This window comes from Giraffa tippelskirchi, chromosome 2 (genome assembly GCF_054371585.1).
Source record: "Giraffa tippelskirchi isolate mGirTip1 chromosome 2, T2T-mGirTip1v1.2.pri, whole genome shotgun sequence".
Classification (NCBI taxonomy): Eukaryota; Metazoa; Chordata; class Mammalia; order Artiodactyla; family Giraffidae; genus Giraffa; species Giraffa tippelskirchi.
Genome location: NC_137276.1, coordinates 238,027,638 through 238,049,919, shown reverse-complemented (window position 1 = coordinate 238,049,919; position 22,282 = coordinate 238,027,638). Strand labels below are relative to the sequence as shown.

Here is a 22,282-nt window from a genome sequence, read left to right as displayed (position 1 = left end):
CTGTGCTTTTGGCTCTTTTCAGTCCATGTTTCACATAGTGGTCTGTTTGATCTTTTTAAAACTTAGATCATTTTACTTCCCGGCTTAATATTTAAATGACTTCTCATCACACTTAGACTAAATGCCAAACTCATGGCCCTCAAGGCCCTACATCATCTGGCCTCTGTGTGCCCACCTCCTCCTGGTCTTTCCTGTGACTCTGTTCCAGTCCCAGTGGCCTTCTTGCCTAAACACAGCAAGGGTTTTCCTACATCATGACTTTTGTATTTTCTGTTCCCAGTGCTTCTCCTTCAAGTGGCTGGCTCTTTGCATTTCTTCAGATTTCAGATGAAAGTCATCCCATCTAAAAGAGCCCTCCAGACATCAGCTACTCTGCCATTTCACCCTGAGTATTTCCTCCCCTGCATTTATGACTATTAGCTTTTTTACATTTTCTTTCCCTATGCAAGACTGTAAGCTTTAAGAGGGTAGTACGTATTTTGTTTTCTAGTTATGGATTCAGTTCCTAGAACAGTCCCTGGCACCATAGCAGACTGTCAGTAAGTAGCGGTTGTTGAATAAATGAATGCTTTGTTATGAATGTTTTGGTTGTACCAGTGTTTTCTTTGTTTTAATACATCAACAGAACCTAGAAGTATGTCCCTCTGGAATGGACTCCAGAAGTGGAATGGACTCTAATAGTGACAACAACTCCAGAGATTTATTTGTGAAGCATTTACCGTTAGTATCAAATTCATTATCATTAAGACTAATAAATATTTAACTGTGATCCATTTGTGAAAGGAAATTAGCATCATACTGACTCATGTATTTGAAGTCTGATACTCTCTCAAGAATGTATTTAAGAAAATTTGATATGTTGAAATTCTGTCCTGTATAGCCACACCAAAGCTTTCTTCTATTTAGTTACTTTTTGATGTCTAGGGATAAGAAGCTTTTCTTGAAACTCCATTTGTATTTTTCTTGTATCATGTTTTTATTCTAAGGATTGGATATTCCAATGTTGGTTATTTTGCCAGTAACACAAATAGTCTGGTTTAGAAAAGAAATCTAATAAACTACCATATTTGACAAATTGTCACACTGACTCGCTTATCCAGTTCATTCTGAAATACCATCAGACCTCATATACCCCTTCTCTTGAATTAAGGGTACTTTATCTGTTTGCTTATGAATTACTGAAATAAAATTAGATTAGTCAAATGCACAGATCTTAATTACAGAGTGCAGTGAGTTGGACTAATATATACACCTGTGAACGGAAACCTGGGTTAAAGTGCAGAACACTGCCGTTGCTCTGGCCAGGATTTCTCAGCTGAGCACTGCTGGCAGTTTGGATCATTCTTTGTTGTGGGCATGGTCCTAAGCACTGTGGGGCGTTTAGCAGCATCCTCAGCCTCTACCCACTAAATGCCAATAGCAACCCCCTTCTAATAGTTGTAAGAACCAAAGGTGTGTCTAGACATTGCCAGATATTCTGGGGACCCAGGGGAGAGTGGGCAGGCTAACTGTCCCCAGGCGACAGCTCTTGTCATAAACCATTCCTTCACGTCCCTTTTGAGTTTGTGCCCCTCTCCTTGCGGAAGTAATCACTAATATGATTTCTGTCCCCATATTAATTTTAATCATGAATAGTTTTTAAACTGTTGAATATTAAGATCTGATGCAATATTTATGTGATGGCCAAAAAGTAAGATGAGGTAATTGAGTTTTTATGAGATTTCTAAAATTGTTATTGATTGATTGCTATTACTCTGTTTCCAAAACTTGTACTTAAGTTTTGATGTCTAGAGGGGTAAATTCTCTATAGAAAAAAAAATAAAATAAAGTTAGAATGAAACGGCCATATTAAAGCATAAAACTGGAAATTTTTTATTCCATGAACCAAAGGGACAAAATTTTTTAAAGAATGTGAACAGTGTTAATTCAGAGGAGTCAGTAGGTAAATGCCACAAAAGTATGTTGTACCAAAAAAATCACAGCTTGGCTAATGATACAGCAGGCTCTGGAAGAGGAATCTATCTGAATTTCTTTTAATGTAGTTTATACATCAATCTGATTGGCTGTTTCTCCAGTTAAATAAAATGATGAGTTAGGGAAAGTGTTCAGGAGGAACTGTTCAATTTGATGTGTTCCTCCCAGGCGGAGTTGAACATCAGTCATAACAAATCTGCTTCCATGTCATCATCATAAGTGTTTTTTGGTTTCCCTTGATACAGAACAGATATACTGATTTAGAATGGAATTATGAAATGGTACTAAAAGAAAAAAACTTTGTAGAAAATCTGAAATGCTTTTATTGCATAATTGTTAAAAGTTTTTTATTTTTTATTGGTACTTTCTAAGGCAAGTTCTTGAGGATGCTGACTGTCCAGGACAAGAAGAATCATTCCAAGTAGAAGGTAATTCAAATGAAAATCTAAAAATACTGTTAAGGCACGATGAAATCTTTGAGAATAAGTAGCAATTAAATTTCTCTAATTTTTGTTTTTTTACCTTTTAAAATCTGCTCATCTGGTATTCTGCTCAAAGCAAATGTCTGTTTATTTTACACAGAATAACAGAGTTTTAAAATCCATCCATTTTTATTTTTCCAAATCTGTAGTCAGAAACCTTGGTTACAACTGTGGCTGCAGTTCACTGAGCCTACTGTGTGTTACACTCTGTTAGGCACTTAACATACATTATCTTACTTAAGCCTTGTAACAACCTTGGAATATACAGGTACAGACAGTCAGAAGGAAGTAAATAGTAAGCTCCCCAGATTTTTATTTATTTAGAGTAAATGGAAAACTACAGAAAGAATTTTCATTAGTTCCATTTTTAACTTTGAATTCTAAAAGTCTTAATTTAAATTTCCATAAAGTGAACCTGCTTTTCTCATTTATTTTATTTTTTTAATTCTCAGAGCCAATACCTACTCTTTCTCAAGACAGACTGGGATTTGATTTGGATTCAAGTGAAGATAAGTCAACCGATATTGTCTTACCTAGAACTATATCTCTCCGTCGTGGTTTAAAGAAATACATTAACAGTCCATGTCAGATTAGTGCTGTGGATGATTTTGGAATCAGTCATCTGTCAGAGGACTCTCTGGAACTAGAAAGGATTAGATCCGTAGACCCACCAATAAGCACACGGATACCTGACAATACAGAACAAAGTGTTTGTCAGTACAACAGGAGTCAAGTCTACTTATCACCAAGGCTAATTCACCCAGGACGATCTACTAAGACAAAGAAAGACATTTATGACTATAAGTCACAACAGACTAAAAGTAACCACAGAGGAGCCAAAGAAAGAAAAGGAAAAGAGAAAGCTAACAAACGGGGAAAATCACAATCTGTATCAGAGTATAAAGGGGGCAAAAGTGAAAATAAAACTGTTTCCAAAAAAAAGTTGAATGGAGTTGTCACCTCCTGTGATGCTTACAATTTTAATTTGGAAGAAGGTGTTCACCTTACTCCTTTCCGGCAAAAAGTGTGCAATGATGCTAAAAGAGAAGAAACCAACAATGAATCTGAAGTGAGCGTCTGTGAATCAAGCTGTTCAGGAGATGATTCTGATGACCTCTATGTTCCCACATGCAAGTCCAGTCCAGGTCGCGGCAGTGAATCCACCGGGAGTTCTGTCCCCAGGCCTCGACCTAAGCGAGCACTGAGACATAGGAACGAGAAGGAGACAGAGGGCTCTGAGACAATGGAAACGCCTCCTGGTAAGGGATGTTCTTGTTTGCCTGCATTCTCAATGTTTATGATAAATGATCTCTCCTGGTACTTAAATACTAGCATTTACCATATGCTTCTCTGGAGGAGGTTATAGACTTACCATCTGTCTCTTTGGGGAAAATTAAATAGTGGGGGACTGGAGGTGGAAATCACAGTGTGTTGCTTTGACATACTTTAAGCTAGTTTAAATCCTCTTTAAGAACAAACAGTACTTGTCATGGAGAGAGTGTTTTTACTTTCAGTAAATGAAACCTTCCAAAGCGAGGAAAAAACTTGTGGAGTTAAGTTAAATTAAAATGCCTATTATGCACTCCCCCAAAACATCCCCCTGAAAATGAAATCAAACTTAAATCCAGCGACCTGTAATTTTAATGACTTTGCTTTATCGTCAACTTGACAGGATCCAGAATTTAAAATAATTTTCTATTTAGTGAAGGTGGCCTAATAAGACCAAGAAAACCTTTTCCTTGATTCCTTAGTAGCATTTTATAAGACGTGTAAAACATCTAAAAACTTTGGCTTAGAAAATCTTGCTTTTATTGGTTAGATGAGAAAGTAGCCCAAATATTGACAGTACAGCCTGCTGCTGCCCACAGAGATCCTCATCTGGGAATTGTATTAATAGTTAGTGTGCGAACATAAACAGGCAAGTTTTATCATTCTCAAAATGCTGTTGTGCTGGCTCATGTGATCCCCATAACAGCAATGTATGGTTGTTATGATGGTGTTAGTCAATTATATCTGACTCTTTGTGACTCTGTGGACTGTAGCCCACCAGACTCCTCTGTCCAAGGGATTCTCCAGGCAAGAATACTGGAGTGGGTTGCCATTCTCTTCTCCAAGGGATCTTCCCTATGGAGGGATTGAACCCGAGTCTCCTGCATTGCAGGCGGATTCTTTACCAGCTCAGCCACCAGGGAAGCCCAGTTAGGTTGTTCAGTTCAGTTCAGTCACTCAGTCGTGTCCGACTCTTTGTGACCCCATGGACTGCACCACACCAGGCCTACCTGTCCATCACCAACTCCTGGAGTTTACACGAACTCATGTCCATTGAGTCGGTGATGCCATCCAATCATCTCATCCTATGTCCTACCCTTCTCCTCCCGCCATCAATCTTTCCCAGCATCAGGGTCTTTTCAAATGAGTCAGCCCTTCGCATCAGGTGGCCAAAGGATTGGAGTTGCAGCTTCAGCATCAGTCCTTCCAATGAACACTCAGGACTGATCTCCTTTAGGATGGACTGGTTGGATCTCCTTGCAGTCCAAGGGACTCTCAAGAGTCTCCTCTAGGACTACATTTCGAAAGCATCAATTCTTCGGCACTTAGCTTTCTTTATAGTCCAACTCTCACATCCATACATGACTACTGGAAAAAAACATAGCCTTGACTATCCGGACCTTTGTTGGCAAAGAATGTCTCTGCTTTTTAATATGCTGTCTAGGTTGGTCATAACTTTCCTTCCAAGGAGTAAGCGACTTTTAATTTCATGGCTGCAGTCACCATCTGCAGTGATTTTGGAGCCCAAAAGAGTAAAGTCAGCCACTGTTTCCATTGTTTCCCCATTGGTAGCATGCAAATATCTCTTTTAAGAAGTATGCTGTAATGATTTTAGAGTAAAAAGTTTTTAAAGGAAAAAAACACTACTGTTACTCAGAGTTTGGTCCCCAGACCTTCAGCATCACCTGGAAACTTCTTAGAAAAGCAGAATCTCATGCCACACCCCACATCCTTGAATCATAATCTCTTATCTTTTTAACAAATTTCCTGGAAGATTGGTATATGGGTAAAAGTTTTAGAACCTTTGTTCCAGAATATAGCAACTGATCTGATGTTGTTTAACCATAGTTTCCAAACCAAAAGTTGGAATAATTAGTACAATTTGTTTATGTAGGGACAAGAAAGTCAGAATATCTGAAACCCAGGTAGCCCTGAACAATGGTTATTAAACATAAAATCATTTTACAGTTAAAGTTTAGTTTTTCCTGGGAAAGGGTTTGCTTTTTAAAGCAATTTTAAGAGATTATTTTTCTTGTAGTGTTCTTACTCTGTGCTGGGTGCCTGTCTCCCAATATAGACGTAGCTCCAGGTAGAATAACTTGGATGTTTCTGGTAGAAAAAACTTTGGGTAGCTTTTTAATCTACCAGCTTTATTAGCACACGTGCATGCTCAGTCGTGTTCGACTCTGTGACCCCATGGACTGTAGCCTGCCAGTCTCCCCTGTCCTTGGGATTCTCCAGGCAGGAATACTGGAGTGGGTTGCCATTTCCTCCTCCAGGGGATACCCAGGGATCGAACCCACATCTCCTACCTTGGCAGGTGGATTCTTTACTACTGGGAAGCTTTACTAGAGAGAACCCCGTTTCTCCTGGTTTTCACAGAGACTATGACTTAGAATTCTCTTTTATTTAATATTTAGTCGGCCAAAACGTTCACTTGGGTTTTTCCGTTCACACTGTGTGGAGAATCGAGTGCGCTTAAGCGGCTTTCTGAGACTGAGCAGTCACTGGATGACAGCCTTTGGAGTTGACAGGGATGGAGACCTGGATAACCCTAAAGAACAAGGTGTGACTAGGTGAAGTTGTGTAGTTGGAACTAATTCATTGTGCCCCAGCTATCATGGAAGAATTTTCATTTTTTTCTTTAAATTTTTAAGAATTTTAAGTTTTAGTAAGCTATTGTTTCAGTCAGTTCTTCACAGCCACAATAATTATTTCAGTGTTACACTGAGAGGAAAAGATGAGCAAGTTTTTAAAAACCTATATTATAAAATTCTGGATTTTGTATACTTAAAATTTTTTGATTGAAAGATACTTGCTTTACAGTATTGTACTGGTTTCTGCCACACATCAGCATGCATCACGCACAGGTGTACCCGTGTCCCTCCTCTTGAACCACGGTCGTATCTCTCGCCCCATCCCACCCCCTAGGCTGTTCAGAGCGCTGGGTCGAGCCCCCTGTGTTGCACAGCAGGTCCCCACTGGCTGTCTGTCTGCGTGTGGTGATGCATGTTTCCATGCTGCGCTCTCACCTCCTCCCACTCCATCCACAAGTCTGTCCTCTAGGTCTGTGTCTCCATCGCTGCCCCACAGATAGGTTCAGCAGTACCACCTTTCTAGATTCCGTACACATGTGTTAATATACAATATTTGTCTTTCTTCCTTCACTCTGTACAGTAGGCTCTAAGTTCAACCACTTCATTAGAACTGACTCAAATGTGTCCTTTTTTAAGGCTTAATAACTTTCAATGGTATATATGTACCACAATTTCTATATCCATTCATCCGTTGATGAACATCTAGGCTACTTCCATGTCCCAGCTATTGTAAAAAGTGCTGCAGTGAACATTGGAGTACATGCATCTCTTTCCCAATTATGGTTTTCTCAGGGTATAGCCCAGTAGTGGGATTGCCGAATCATATGGTAGTTCTGTTCCTAGTTTTTTAAGCAAACTCCATACTGTTCTTTGTATGTGGCTGTATCAATTTACATTCCCAACAGTGCAAGAGTGTTCGCTTTTCTCCACATGCGTCTTTTCATGTGTTTGTTGGCCATCTGTTTACGTCGTCTTTAGAGAAAAGTCTGTTTAGGTCTTCTGTTTGTTTTTCTGGTATTGAGCTGTGTGAGCTGCTTGTATATTTTGCAGATTAACCCTTTGTCAGTTGTTTTGTTTGCAATTATTTTTTCTCATTCTGAGGGTTGTCTTTTAATCTTGTTTATCATTTCCATTGCTATGCCCTTTGGAGGGCTTCCCTGGTAGCTCAGCTGGTAAAGATTCCACCTGCAATGCAGGTGACCCTGGTTCGATTCTTGGGTTGGGAAGATCTGCTGGGGAAGGGGTAGGTTACCCACTCCAGTATTCTGGCCTGGAGAACTCCATGGGGTCACAAAGAGTCGGACACAACTGAGTGACTCACTTTGCTGTGCAAAAGCTTTTAAGTTTTATTAAGTCCCATTTGTTTACTTTTGTTTTTATTTCCATTATTCTAGGAGGTGGGTCAAAGAGGATCTTGCTGTGATGTATGTCAATGAGTGTACAGCCTATATTTTCCTCTAAGAGCTGTATAGTTTCTGGCCTTATATTTAAATCTTTAATTTATTTTGAGTTTATTTTTTGTGTATGGTATTAGAAGGGCTTCCCTGGTGGCTCAGACAAAAGAATCTGCCTGCAAGGCGAGAGACCCGGATTTGATCCCTGTGTCAGGGAGATCCCCTGAAGGAAATGGCAAGCCACTCCAGTATTCTTGCCTGGAGAATTGGACAGATGGTATTAGAAAGTGTTCTAGTTTCATTCTTTTACACGTAGCTGTCCAGTTTTCCCAGCACCACTTATTGAAAAGAGGCTATCTTTTCTCTATTGTGTATTCTTGCCTCCGTTGTCAAAAAAAGATACCCATAGGTGCGTAGGTTTGTCTGTGGGCTTTCTATCTTGTTCCATTGATATATATTTCTTTTTTTGTGCCAGTACCATATTGGCTTGATGACTAGTTTTGTAGTATAGTCTGAAGTCAGGAAGGTTGATTCTTCCAGCTCCATTCTTCTTTCTCAAGATCACTTTGGCTATTTGGTGACTTTTGTGTTTCCATAAAAATTGTGAGATTTTCTGTTCTCATTCTGTGAAAAATACCATTGGTAGTTTGATTAGGGATTGCATTGAATCTGTAGATTACTTTGGGTAGTATAGTCATTTTTCACAATATTGTTCTTCTAATCCAAGAACGTGGTATATCTCTCCATCTGTTTGTGTCATCTTTGATTTCATCAGTGTTTTATAGTTTTTTGCATACATGTCTTTTGTCTCCTTCAGTTCAGTTCAGTCGCTCAGTCGTGTCCGACTCTTTGTGACCCCATGAATTGCAGCACGCCAGGCCTCCCTGTCCATCACCAACTCCCAGAGTCCACCCAAACCCATGTCCATCGAGTCGGTGATGCCATCCAACCATCTCATCCTCTGTCGTCCCCTTCTCCTCCCGCCCCCAATCCTACCCAGCATTAGGGTCTTTTCCAATGAGTCAACCCTTCGCATGAGTATTGGAGTTTCAGCTTCAACATCAGACCTTCCAATGAACACCCAGGATTGATCTCTTTTAGGATGGATTGATTGGATCTCCTTGCAGTCCAAGGGACTCTCAAGAGTCTTCTCCAACACCACAGTTCAAAAGCATCAATTCTTCGGCGCTCAGCTTTCTTCACCGTCCAACTCTCACATCCATACATGACCACTGGAAAAACCATAACCTTGACTAGATGGACTTTTGTTAGCAAAGTAATGTCTCTGCTTTTAAATATGCTATCTAGGTTGGCCATAACCTTCCTTCCAAGGAGTAAGCGTCTTTTAATTTCATGGCTGCAGTCACCATTAGCAGTGATTCTGGAGCCCCAAAAAATAAAGTCTGACACTGTTTCCCTATCTATTCCCCATGAAGTGATGGGACCAGATGCCATGATCTTAGTTTTCTGAACGTTGAGCTTTAAGCCAACTTTTTCACTCTCCTCTTTCACCTTTATCAAGAGGCTCTTTAGTTCTTCTTCACTTTCTGCCATAAGGGTGGTATCATCCGCGTATCTGAGGTTATTGATATTTCTCCCGGCAATCTTAATTCCAGCTTGTGTTTCTTCCAGCCCAGCGTTTCTCATGATGTACTCTGCATATAAGTTAAATAAGCAGGGTGACAATATACAGCCTTGACATACTCCTTTTCCTATTTGGAACCAGTCTGTTGTTCCATGTCCAGTTCTACCTGTTGCTTCCTGACCTGCATACAGGTTTCTCAAGAGACAGGTCAGATGGTCTGGTATTCCCATCTCTTTCAGAATTTTCCATAGTTTATTGTGATCCACACAGTCAAAGGCTTTGGCATAGTCAATAAAGCAGAAATAGATGTTTTTCTGGAACTCTCTTGCTTTGTCTCCTCAGGTAGGTTTATTCCTCGGTATTCTTGTTGCAGTGGTGAATGGAATTGTTTCCTTAATTTCTCTTTCTGATTTTTCATTGTTAGTGTGTATGAATGCAAGGGATTTCTGTGCTAGTTTTTTATCCTGCAACTTTCTGTATTCATTGATTAGCTGTAGTAATTTTCTGGTGGAATCTTTAGGGTTTTCTATGTATAGTATCATCTCACTGCAAATAGTTTTCCTTCTTTTCTGATTTGGATTTATTTCTTTTTCCTCTGTGATTACTATGGCCAGGACTTCCAAAAGTATGTTGAATAATCATGGTAAGAATGAGCAGCCTGTCTCATTCCTGATATTAGAGGAGACAATAATGTTTGCTGTATATGGCCTTTATTATGTTGAGGTATGTTCCTTCTAAGCCTACTTTCTAGAGAGCTTTTTTATCATAAATGGGTTGCCATTCCCTCCTCCAGGGGCTCTTCCCACCCAGGGATTGAACCTGCGTCTCCTGCATTACAGGAGCCACCGGGGAAGCCCTGATCCTTTAATGCATTGTTGGATTCTGTTTGCTAGAATTTTGTTGAGGATTTTTGCATCTATGTTCATCAGTGATATTGGCCTGTTATTTTTTTTTATGGTATCTTTGTCTGATTTTGGTGTCAGGGTAAGGATGACCTTGTAGAATGAGTTTGGGAGTTTTCCTTCCTCTGCAGATTTTGGATACATTTAAGATGTGTAATTGCATAGTTTTAGTCCCCGTGTGTTTGTCTTTTTTGGAACTGTATTCAATAAAACTTGTTTTTGTAGGTACACTACCTGAAACTCACCAGTCACCTCATTTTAGCCTGAAGGATATCACGAATGTCCCTTTGTATCCTGTGGTGAAAACCAGAAAGCTTTCTCTTTCTCCAAAAAAGAATGTAGAAAGCTCGCCAGTGTCTTTACGTAAACGTAGGTGCACAGCTGCCGTTGTGAACTATAAGGAACCCACGCTTGCTTCGTAAGTATTTGGCTTGTGGGAACTCACTTTTAATGAATGACACACCTGGGAGAGTGAGGTCATAGAACATCATTAAAGGGTGAGCCTTATGTGAAATACACAATTTTGATGAAAAACTGAGGTGAGAATACTAACGATGGCATGCTCTACCATAAACTTACACTGAAGAGTGAGTTAGTATTGGGATGCTTATAATCATGTTTAAGAGTTCTCTTTACTCTTACAGGAAACTGAGAAGAGGGGACCCTTTTACAGATTTGTGTTTCTTGAATTCGCCTATTTTCAAGCAGAAAAAAGATACCAGACACTGTTCTAAAAAAAAAATAAGTGTGAAGCAAGTACAATGAAGCCTGTGTTAGATGCTATTGAAATTCATCCTACACCCGCTTCTGTGGAACCAAGAGGGAATCAGTAAAGTAGTATTCAAATGGTTGAACTATTGCCGTAGAATACTTTCTTGACAAGACTGTAGTTCATGAACATGTCTTCAAAACTGTACTTCAAAAGTGATGTGTATTCTTAAACCTTTGATACATTTGGCTTATTTTTCTTCTAGCTATAAATAATTGGACTGAAGCACTGTCATAGTTTACATTTTTTACACTGCCTAAAACTTATTTTTAACTGATGTATCTTATACCAACATTGGGAAATTAATCATGTTTCTTCAAATTAAGATGTTTTCATTATAAGGCATCTTTATTTTTCCCTTAAGTGGGTAATACTATGATTGAATGAATTTTTGAAGACAGACTGAAGATCTTTTGAAACTCTTTGTACAATGTTTGAATAAAATGAATCCTTGTCATTCACAGTAGAGTATACGCTAAGCTGTTTGTGGGTTCCTTATACCATCGTTGTATTTGATTTTTTCAGACAAAATGTGTATGAGATTGTGATTAGAGGACTGATGGTTGCTTAGGCTCAGGGACTGGGTCAGTGACTAGCTCTGAACCCACAGCGGCAGACGCCAGTTGTACTTTGATCACTTTGAGATATGTTAGCAAAATCACAAATTATTGTGTCACGGCCTCTCAGAATACTTCCTTGTTTAGTCAAAAATGCCAAATGTTAAATATGTGAAAACCAAGGACTTTTTTTGTACATTTGATCCAGTCCCTAAGTCCACGGCCGAGGGACACTGCAGAAGTGAGGGGCGCTCAAACCTGAAGCCACGCATTCACTCAAGTTAGGTCCTCAGGTGATGTGAAGCCAGTTTGCGACCCAGCCAACCTGGGACCCCGAAGTGGAGAGTAGACGGCGGCCCGAGCTGGAGTGGGTCTGGCCTGGTTTAAACTGCTCCAGCCTGACGGGGGAGGACCAGCGGGTTTGGGGTCTCTGCCTCTGCCTTTACATCCTGGTGTGACTTCGTTTCCTCAAGGTTCCTAATTAAAGAATAGAATCTACCTTTCTAAGAAAAAAGTAAATTCAATGAGAGTTCAGTTCTGAGAGTTTGAAGCCTATACTTTTATATACTTCTGTAAATTTTGATTCGGGTTTAGAGAGCAATAAAGTCTGTGTAAGTGCGTGTGTATTTTCCCGGTCCTTAAGTCTAGACGTGTCCTCCCCCTCTGGTCGTCTGTCTCCAGCCGCCGCCACCCACACCCTCCCTGGACGTTCCCCCCCCAGACCGTGGCTTTCCCCGTGGTCGTCGCCTCTGTCGCAATACCGTCCTCGCGCGCTCTTCTCTTTCCTCTCCTCATTGGAGCCTCCCTGTCCCAGTCAGCAGTTTTTGGGTTACCAGGTGCCTCTTCTAACCCTGCCCTCACGTTCTCTTTACTGCATCTCCACACCTGCCTGCGTCCTGTGCCAGTCATACCCAAAATCCTTTCCGTCACCCAGACTTTCCTGCCCCCGATGGACTCGCGGGTTCATACGCCCTGCTCTCCCATCACAGTCTTATTTTTCCAGTTTGTTTCTTCAGCTAATGCCCTTCCACTGCTATTTGAATTCATTCAGACTCTAGGATGGCTGTCTTAATTAGGGTTCAATACAATTTTTAAAGCTTAACTTCTCAGTCACAGCTGCTGCACTGCCAGTGCTTAAGAGCCACAGGTGACCAGTGGTTACCACACTGGGGACAGCGCAGATACAGTCCATTCCTGTCCCTCCAGAAAGTCCTGTTGGACTAATGGCTGCTCCAGGCTAGCAATGTGAACCCCGCAGGTAGAAGTATAACTTGTTTCTGTCTTAGTAATAAAAAATGCATTCTGTGAAAAAGAATCTGTTTTATAAAGTATAGTTTTCTTTAAATCAAAAATTACTGGTGTTAACAATCTGCTTCTGCATGGTCTGCAAAGTAAAGATGCTTTTTTGTGTTTAAATCAAAAACTAGCTATTGATTTATTTTGTCTCTTAAGCTTGCAAAGTCTGAAATATTTACTCTCAAGACCTTTAACCCAAAAGCTTCCCAACTCTTGCTCTATGCCATTGACTGCTTTTACTGTTTATTACTTATGGATCTTTCTCTTCTGACATTTTTTGATCTACCTTTATCCTCACCTTCCCTTCATCTCCAAAATAGATTATTCTGAATTTGGTGGTTGTATACTTTTTTTAAAATTTACTTTTGGCTGTGCTGGGTATCCATGGCCGCACGCGGACTTTCTCTGTACTTTCTCAGCTCTTTGGTACGGGGCTCGGCCTGTTCATTGCAGTGGCTCCTCTTCCTGCCGAGCACAGGCTCGATGTGTGGACCTCAGTAGGTGCGGCGCACGGGCTCCGTGTTTGTTGGTGGCGCACGGGCTCTAGGGCCCGCTGGCTCAGCAGTCGTGCACACCCTTAGTTGTTGTGCAGCATGTAGCATCTTCCTGGACTGGGGATTGAACCTCCAACCCCCTCATTGGCAGGAGGGTTCTTATCCACTGGACCGCCAGGGAAACCCTATATTTCTATAGTTTCTGTATTTTACTATTTCTTTATTGTTGTAGTGTTTCAGTTCAGTTCAGTCGCTCCGTCGTGTCCGACTCTTTGCGACCCCATGGACCGCAGCACGCCAGGTCTCCCTGTCCATCCAACTCCCAGAGTCCACCCAAACCCATGTCCATCGAGTCAGTGATGCCATCCAGCCATCTCATCCTCTGTCCTCCCCTTCTCCTCCTGCCCTCAATGTTTCCCAACAATCCATAAACTATTAAGATTGCTTTGTATTTTAACATTTTACATGAGTGTTATGTTGTATACATCTTTTTACAACTACTTTTTACTCAACATTGTTTTTAGATTTGTCCATGTTGGCAGATGTAGCTTATTTTCCTTGGTGTACAAAATTTTCATTATATAAACCACTTACTCTTCTTTTTAGAAACAGTTGGATTCCACTTTGTCATTATTATAAATTAGTGCTGCACGGAATATTCTGTGTTCTTGTATGTATAAATAAGTTTCCAGGGAGTTAGTACCTAGAAGTAGGGTTGCTGTCTAAGTGGTTATACCATTCTCCTGATAAAACGAGTATACCATTTTCCAAAAAACAATTTTTTAAAATTTAAATATGTATTTACTTTTTGTAGTATACTTGATTTACAATCTTGTGTTAGTTTCTGGTACATATACAGCAAAGTCATTCACTTATATATAACCTATAATGGAGATTCTTCTTAAAGGTTATTGTAAAATACTGAGTAGATTTCCCTGTGCTATACAGCAGGTCTTTCTTGTTTATCTATATATAGTGTGTATCTGTTAATCTGAAACTCTTAATCCTCCATCCCCTTTCCTTTGGGTAACCGTAAGTTAGTTTTCTTTGAGCCTATTTCTGCTTTGTAAATAAGTTCATTTGTATTATTTTTAAATATTTATATTTATCTATTTATTTGGCTGTTCCAGGTCTCAGCTGCAGTATGCAGGACCTCCTCCTAACAAACTTTTTAGTTGCAGCACATGGGATCCAGTTCCTTGACCAGAGATCAAACCCAGGCCGCCTGCCTTGGGAGCATGGAGTCTTAGCCACTGGATCACAAGGGAAGTCCCTGTATCACTTTTTAGATTCCACATACAAGTGATGTCATATGATGTTTGTATTTCTCTGTCTGACTTCCCTGAGTATGATCATCTCTAGGTCCATCCATGTTGCTACAAATGGCATTATTTTGTTCTTTTTTATGGCTGAGTAAAAACTATAAGATGCTATTTTTGAAGTACAAGTTGTTTTCTTAGGTTTATTCCTAGGTATGTTATTTTTTATATAATTATAAATTAGATTGTTCCCTTAATTTCTCTTTCTGATAATTTGTTGTTAGTTTATAGAAATAGAACAGATTTCTATATGTTAATTTTTGTATCCTGCAACTTTACCAAATCCATTGATGAGCTATAGTAGTTTTCTCGTGGCATGATAGGATTTCTTTGTATAATATCATGTCATCTGCAAGCAGTGACAGTGTTACTTCTTTTTGCAGTTGGATCCTTTTTCTTTTTTCCTCTGGTTGCTTCACCTCGGGCTTCCAAAACTGTTCAATACAAGTGGCAAGAGGACTTCCCTGATGGTCCAGTGGTTAAGACTGTTTCCAGTGTAGGGGGCAAACCCTGGTCAGTGAAGTTCCACATGCCAGGTGGTGCAGCTAAAAAAAAGTGGCAGGAGTGGGCATCCTTGTCTCTGATCTTAGAGAGAATGCTTTCAGCTCTTCACTGTTTGAGTCTGTAATTGTCTGTGACTGTCATATTTGGCCTCTGTTATGTTGAGGTAGGTTCCCTCCATGCCCACTTTCTGGAGAGAGTTTATCATAAATGGGTGTTGGATTTTATCAAATGCTTTTTCTGCGTTTTTTGTTTGTGAGTGAAACAGCAGCTGATCATGTTCTGGGGATTCTTTTGTGTGTAATTCATTGTTTTTCCCTTGCTGCTTTTAGGACTTTATTTTTAACTCTTATCGTTTTGATTACCATTTGTTTTGGTGTGTCCCCTTTGGTTCGTCCTGTATCAGACTCAGCACTCCTGGATTTCGTTGACTGTTGCCTTTTCCAGATTAGGGAAGTTTGCATTTTTCGGTTACTATCTTTTCAAATATTTTCTTGACCTTTTGATAAATTTTTGACGTACTCCTTTCCCAATTTGGAGCCCGTTTGTTGTTCCATGTCTGGTTCTAACTGTGCTTCCTGACCTGCATACAGGTTTCACAGGAGGCAGGTAAGCTGGCCTGGTATTCCCATCTCTTGAAGAATTTTCCACAGTTTGTTGTGATCTACACAGTCAAAGGCTTTGACGTAATAAATAAAGCAGATATAGATGTTTTCTGGAATTCTTGCTTTTTCGATGATGCAACGGATGTTGACAATTTGATCTCCTGTAGGTCCTCCAAGAATAGTCTGTTTCCCCTAGCCTTGTGGAGCTCTTGCAATCAAGTCCTGCTGCTCTTCAAAACCAAATGCTCTGGGGGCTCGTCTTCCTAGTGCCAGACCCCCAGACTGGGAACCTGACATGGGGCTCAGAGCTCTCAGTCCTGTGGGAGAGCTTCTGTGATAGGATTATTCTCTAGTCTGTGGGTCACCCACCCAGGGCGTGTTAGATTTGAGTATATCACGAGACAGGCATGCCTTGTTGTGGTTCCTTCTTTATGTCTTTAGCTGTCAGAGCTGCTATCTTGAGGTCCCAGTCTTTTTCTTGGATGGTTCTGCAGACACTTGTGATCTTGGCCTGCTTGTGGCAGGTGAGCTCATGGCCTTTCTCCCCCACCATCTTGGCTACTGTCCCTAATAGCGATTTGTAAGTTCCAGGTTGCCCAACACGTGATCATTTGGTATTACTGAACATTTAAATTAGCCAAGCCAGTGAGTGTGACACAATTTCTTTTTAATAAATTATGAGATTTTCTCTCACTGAGTTCATTACTTGTGACAACTCAAGTGTCAGTGGTCATTCTCATCCCTTCTGTGTGTTGCTTATGCAACTAAAAGTTGCCTACTATTCTACTGGAATGTCTTTTCCTTGATAAATAGTATGGGCTCTTTAATATTCTAGGTTCTGTTCCTTGTCTTTATTTACAAGGGTTATAACTGTCTTTCCTCAGTTTTTAATGTTTTTTTTTAACTTAATAAAGAGATTTTTAGGTTTTAATTTCTTCTTCAGTTTTGCTACTTTGTGTAACACAAAGTATTTGTTCATTTCATCTAAGTTAGCAAATACCTGGGAATGATGTTTATAATAATCTCCTTATCCTTTTAACTTCTTGCATGAAAGAGCTCTAATTTTGTCCTCTTTCATTCCTGATATTGGTAATAATTCTGTAATTTTTCGTTTAAGCACTGCATTAGCTACATCTTTGAAATGTTATAGTTTCACTTTCATTTAGTTCAAGATATACTCTAATTTTGTTTGTGTTTATTTTTGATTTTTTCCTTTGTGCTTCATTTTGTGTATCTTCTATTGCTGCATCTTTAAGATTACTTGTATTTTCTGCTATGTCAAATCTTCTATTGATCCCATCCAGTGAATAGGAAATGATTGATACTGTATTTTTTTCACCTTTAGAAACTCCATATGGGTCTTGTTTATATATATTCTATTTTATTCCTCAGTATATTCATGGCTTCTTTATATCCTTAAGCATATTTATGTTTATAAAAGCCATGTTAACATCCTTTTCTGCTAATTATCTCATTTCTGGATCAGTTTTATTTATTTACTTATTGATTTAGTTTTCTCTTTTAGTTATGTACCACAGTTTCCAGCTTCATATATCTTAATTTTTTTATTGGACATTGTACATTGGGAATTTAACATCCGTATAAGCTATATGTTATTATACGTCTTCAAACAGAGTTTTGAACTTTGTTGGGCAATTAAATTTCTTGGAAATCAGCTTGATCCTTCATGAGCTTGGTTTTAGGCTTTGGGGGCAGGTTTAGGATACCTTTTCCTCTAGGCTCCTTTAGCCCCAGTAGTAAATTGTGAAGCATCTAAGGTCTCCACTGCACGTCGCATGTATCTGTTAGTGGTCAGGTCTGTCCCCTCTGGCTGCTGAGTGCACGGATGGCTCCCAGACCCGTGTAAACTCCTACAGTGATTTGGCTCACAGGATTGTTCTTTGCCCTACAGACGTTCTTTCCCTGACTTCATGAAGTTTCATCCCATCCACGTGCAGATTAGTATTCAACCAAGATTCAGGGACCCTTGAGCAGAATTGTGGAACCTTTCCCCTGCATGGCTTCTTCCTCTCCAACACTTTGTTCGCAAGTTCTTGCTTCCTTGAAACTTCAGTCTCTATCTCCTTAACCCAGTGATCATACGGGACTCTGGACTCCCTCTCCTTTACTAGGGAAACTCTCTGGGGAAGAAATATGGGATGAAAATAGGGCTCACTCTCCTTACTTTCCTTCTGTCTAGGGTCATAAACCTGTAATATCTATTGCCGACTTTATAATCGTGGTTATTAAGTCCAGTTTTCTCATTTACAGTGGGTAAAGAAGTCCTGCAGTCAATATGCATTCATAGGGACAAGTGAAGCTTAATTCATCATGCTTGGGATTCAACTGATTATAAACATTCATGCCTTTTATTGTAAGAAAAATTCTTAGTTCGTTAAAAATTACCTTTTCCTCATTCTCCCCTTACTTCTGATAATTATTGTGCTTTAATATTCAGCATCAACTGTGCCAGCAGCATCAGGCATGGTTCTTGGTATTTGGCATTCACCGAATACGTCAGTGAGCAAATACTCGGCTCTGATGCAGTTCACGTTGTTGGGTCTGTCCTGTCCCTCTTTCCTGTTGCCCTCTCTTTAGCTGGGCTCTTTCTGTAATATTTCGCCGGCCCTGTATTCTGGTTCACTCTTCCGGGCTGGACCATAGTCTATGCAGCCAGCCCCTTGTCTCCTTCTCCTTCCACAACCATGAACGTGTGTTTTCTTCCAGGGAATTGGTGTTTTCTCACATTAGGTAGCTGAACCTGATATTTGATCATCTGACTTTTGAATATGATTGGGTCGTGCATGTTTCCCAACTTTTTGTGAGCTCATCTTTCAGTGGAATTATTTTTTTGTTTTGAGGAAAATTTTTGGACTTAGGTTGTCAAAATTTTGGTTGTCTACAGTGTACATCCCTACAGACTGATTTTATGTTTTATCAGAAGCCCTGCAGGTATCATCTAAGAACCAGTTTTTATTTTGTTACACTGGGGGATTTGGTTCACAATTCCTAGATCAGGTAGGAAAAGTAAACTTGAAGCCCAAGCCTGGGTGAAGTCCTCAGGCTTCAGAGTCTTAGGAAACTTGTCTGCCATGCTTTCACTAATCTGTACAGACCTTTATAGATCCTGGCTTTATGTGTCAGGGGATGGGAGGGGGTCATAGCTTGTTTTGATCAATTTCACAGATATATTAAAACCTAAGCCCCTTAATTATGGAGGTATCACCTTTCCCAGAGTGACCAAGAACTACTACCAGTGTTGGTGACTGTTTTAAATTTCCTTTTATGTCACTTCAAGGTTGCCTATTCTTCCTTGTAAATCCAGATATATCCTTAAATATAGTGCATTTTTATCCAGCATTTTCATGTATTTTTAGGGGCAGGAGTTTTTTTTTTTTATTGAAGTATAGTTGATTTCTCCCAGAAGAAAGAAGCAGTGAACCCACAAGAAACTGACCCAGAGTAGCCTGTGAGTGTCCAGGAGTCTCTGGCAGAGGCGTGGGTCGGCAGTGGCCTGCTGCAGGGTCAGGAGCACAAGACCTTTTGAAGAAAGTCACCATTATCTTCCTTACCTCCACCATAATTTGGTCTCAGGGAAGGAACAGAGCCCCACCCATCAACAGAAAATTGGATTAAAGATTTACTAAGCTTGGCCCCGCCCACCACAAGACCTAGCTTTCCCCAGTCTGTCCCATCAGAAAGCTTCCATCAGCTTCTCACCCTTCGCTATCAGAGGGCCGACAGAATGAAAACCACAATCACAGAAAACTAATCAAAACGATCACAAGGACCACAGCCTTGTCCAACTCAGTGAAACTATGAGCCATGCCATGTAGGGACACCCAAGGTGGACGGGTCATGGTGGAGAGTTCTGACAGAATGTGGTCCACTGGAGGAGGGAGTGGCAAAACAGTATTCTTACCTTGAGAACCCCATTAAAAGTGTGAAAAGGCAAAAAGATATGACACTGAAAGATGAACTCCCCAGGTCAGTAGGTGCCCAATATGCTACTGGAGAGGAGTGGAGAAACAACTCCAGAGAGAATGAAGGGACAGAGTCAAAGCAAAAACAACGCCCAGGTGTGGATGTGACTGGTGATAGAAGTAAAATCCGATGCTGTAAAGAACAATACTGCATAGGAACCTGGAATGTTAGGTTCACGAATCAAGGTAAATGGGAAGAGGGCAAACCAGAGATGGCAAGAGTGAACATTGACATTTAAGGAATCAGTGAGCTAAAATGGACTGGAATGGGAGAATTTAATTCAGATGACTGTTATATCTACAACTGTGGACAAGAATCCCTTAGAAGAGATGGAGTAGTTCTCATAGACAACAAAAGAGTCCGAAATGCAGTACCTGGATGCAATCTCAAAAACGACTGAATGATCTCTGTTTGTTTCCAAGGCAAAGCATTCAATACCATGGTAATTCAAGTCTATGCCCCAACCAGTAATGCTGAAGAAGCAGAAGTTAAATGGTTCTATGAAGACCTACAAGACCTTCTAGAACTAACACCCAAAAAAGATGTCCTTTTCCTCACAGGGGACTGGAACAAGCAAGTTTGGCCTGGAGACAGAATGAAGCAGGGCAGAGGCTAACAGAGCTCTGCCAAGAGAACGCACCGGTCACAGCAAACACCTTCTTCCAACGACACAAGAGAAGACTCTACACATGGACATTACCAGATGGCCAACACCAAAATCATTGATTATATTCTTTGCAGCCAAAGATGGAGAAGCTCTTATATAGTCAGCAAAAACAAGACCAGGAGCTGACTATGGCTCAGATCACAAACTCTTTATTGCAAAATTGAGACTTAAATTGAAGAAAGTAGGGAAAACCACTAGACCACTCAGGTATGACTTAAATCCCTTATGATTATACAGGGGAAGTGAGAAATAGATTCAAGGGATTACATCTGATAGAGTGCCTGAAGAACTATGGAGGCAGTGATCAAGACCATCCCCAAGAAAAATAAATGCAAAAAGGTAAAATGGTTGTCTGAGGAGGCCTTACAAATAGCTGAGAAAAGAAGAGAAGTGAAAGGCAAAGGAGAAAAGGAAAGATATACTCATTTGAATGCAGAGTTCCAAAGAATAGCAAGGAGAGATAAGAAAGCCTTCTTCAGTGATCAATGCAAAGAAATAGAGGAAAACAATAGAATGGGAAGACTAGCGATCTCTTCAAGAAAAGTAGAGATACCAAGGGAACATTTCATTAAAGATGGGCACAATAAAGGACAGAAATGGTATGGACCTAACAGAAGCAGAAGATACTAAGAAGAGGTGGCAAGAATACACAGAAGAACTATACAAAAAAGATCTTCATGACCCAGATAACCACGATGGTGTGATCACTCACCTAGAGCCAGACATCCTGGAATGTGAAGTCAAGTGGGCCTTAGAAAGCATCACTACGCACAAAGCTAGTGGAGGTGATGGAATTCCAGTTGAGCTATTTCAAATCCCAAAAGATAATGCTGTGAAAGTGCTGCACTCAATATACTAGCAAATTTGTAAGACTCAGCATTGGCCACAGGACTGGAAAAGGTCAGTTTTCATTCCAATCCCAAAGAAAAGCAATGCCAAAGAAGTTCAAACTACCGCACAATTGCACTCATCTCACACATTAGCAAAGTAATGTTCAAAATTCTCCAAGCCAGGCTTAAACAGTACGTAAACCAAGAACTTCCAGATGTTCAAGCTGGATTTAGAAAAGGCAGAGGAACCAAAGATCAAATTCCCAACATCCGCTGGATCATCAAAAGAGCAAGAGAGTTCCAGAAAAACATCTGTTTTATTGACTACATCAAAGCCTTTGACTGTGAATCCCAACAAACTGTGGAAAATTCTTCAAGAGATGGGAATACCAGACCACCTGACCTGCCTCCTGAGAAAGCTGTATGCAGGTCAAGAAATAACAGTTAGAACTGGACATGAAACAACAAGACTGGTTCCAAATTGGGAAAGGAGTACATCAAGGCTGTGTATTGTCACCTTGCTTATTTAACTTATATGCAGAGTACATCATGCGAAATTCTGGGCTGGATGAAGCACAAGCTGGAATCAAGATTGCTGGGAGAAATATCAATAATCTCAGATATGCAGATGACACCACCCTTATGGCAGAAAGTGAAGAACTAAAGAGCCTCTTGATGAAAGTAATAGAGGAGAGTGAAAAAGTTGGCTTAAAGCTCAACATTTAGGAAACTAAGATCATGGCATCCAGTCCCATCACTTCATGGCAAATAGATGGGGAAACAGTGACAGACTTTATTTTCTTGGGCTCCAAAATCACTTCAGGTGGTGACTGCAGCCATGAAATTATTGCTCCTTGGAAGAAAAGCTATGATCAACCTAGAGAGCATATTAAAAAGCAGAGACATTATTTGCCAAAAAAGGTCAGTCTAGTCAAAGCTGTTTTTTCCAGTAGTCATGTATGGATGTGAGAGTTGGACAATAAAGAAAGCTGAGCACCGAAGAATTGATGCTTTTGAAACGTGGTGTTGGAGAAGACTCTTGAGAGTCCCTTGGACT

The 22,282-nt window shown here is 40.3% G+C and overlaps 1 protein-coding gene across 10 annotated transcripts in view; it reads left to right on the top strand.

Moving 5' to 3' along the window:
* SGO1 (shugoshin 1) overlaps positions 1–22,282 on the top strand; it is a 40,308-nt gene that overhangs the window by 5,504 nt on the left and 12,522 nt on the right. For 5 of the 10 annotated variants that reach the window (XM_081559501.1, XM_081559512.1, XM_081559522.1 and 2 more), the window contains exons 4-8: positions 626–720; positions 2,347–2,402; positions 2,909–3,715; positions 10,429–10,621; positions 10,848–12,153. In XM_081559501.1, coding sequence (XP_081415627.1) covers positions 626–720; positions 2,347–2,402; positions 2,909–3,715; positions 10,429–10,621; positions 10,848–10,968 — 1,272 coding nt within the window. In that variant the 3' untranslated portion in view covers positions 10,969–12,153. Of the gene's footprint in view, positions 1–625; positions 721–2,346; positions 2,403–2,908; positions 3,716–6,145; positions 6,294–10,428; positions 10,622–10,847; positions 12,154–22,282 lie in introns of those variants that run through there. The other 5 variants (XM_081559552.1, XM_081559562.1, XM_081559571.1 and 2 more) reach the window with 3 other exon arrangements.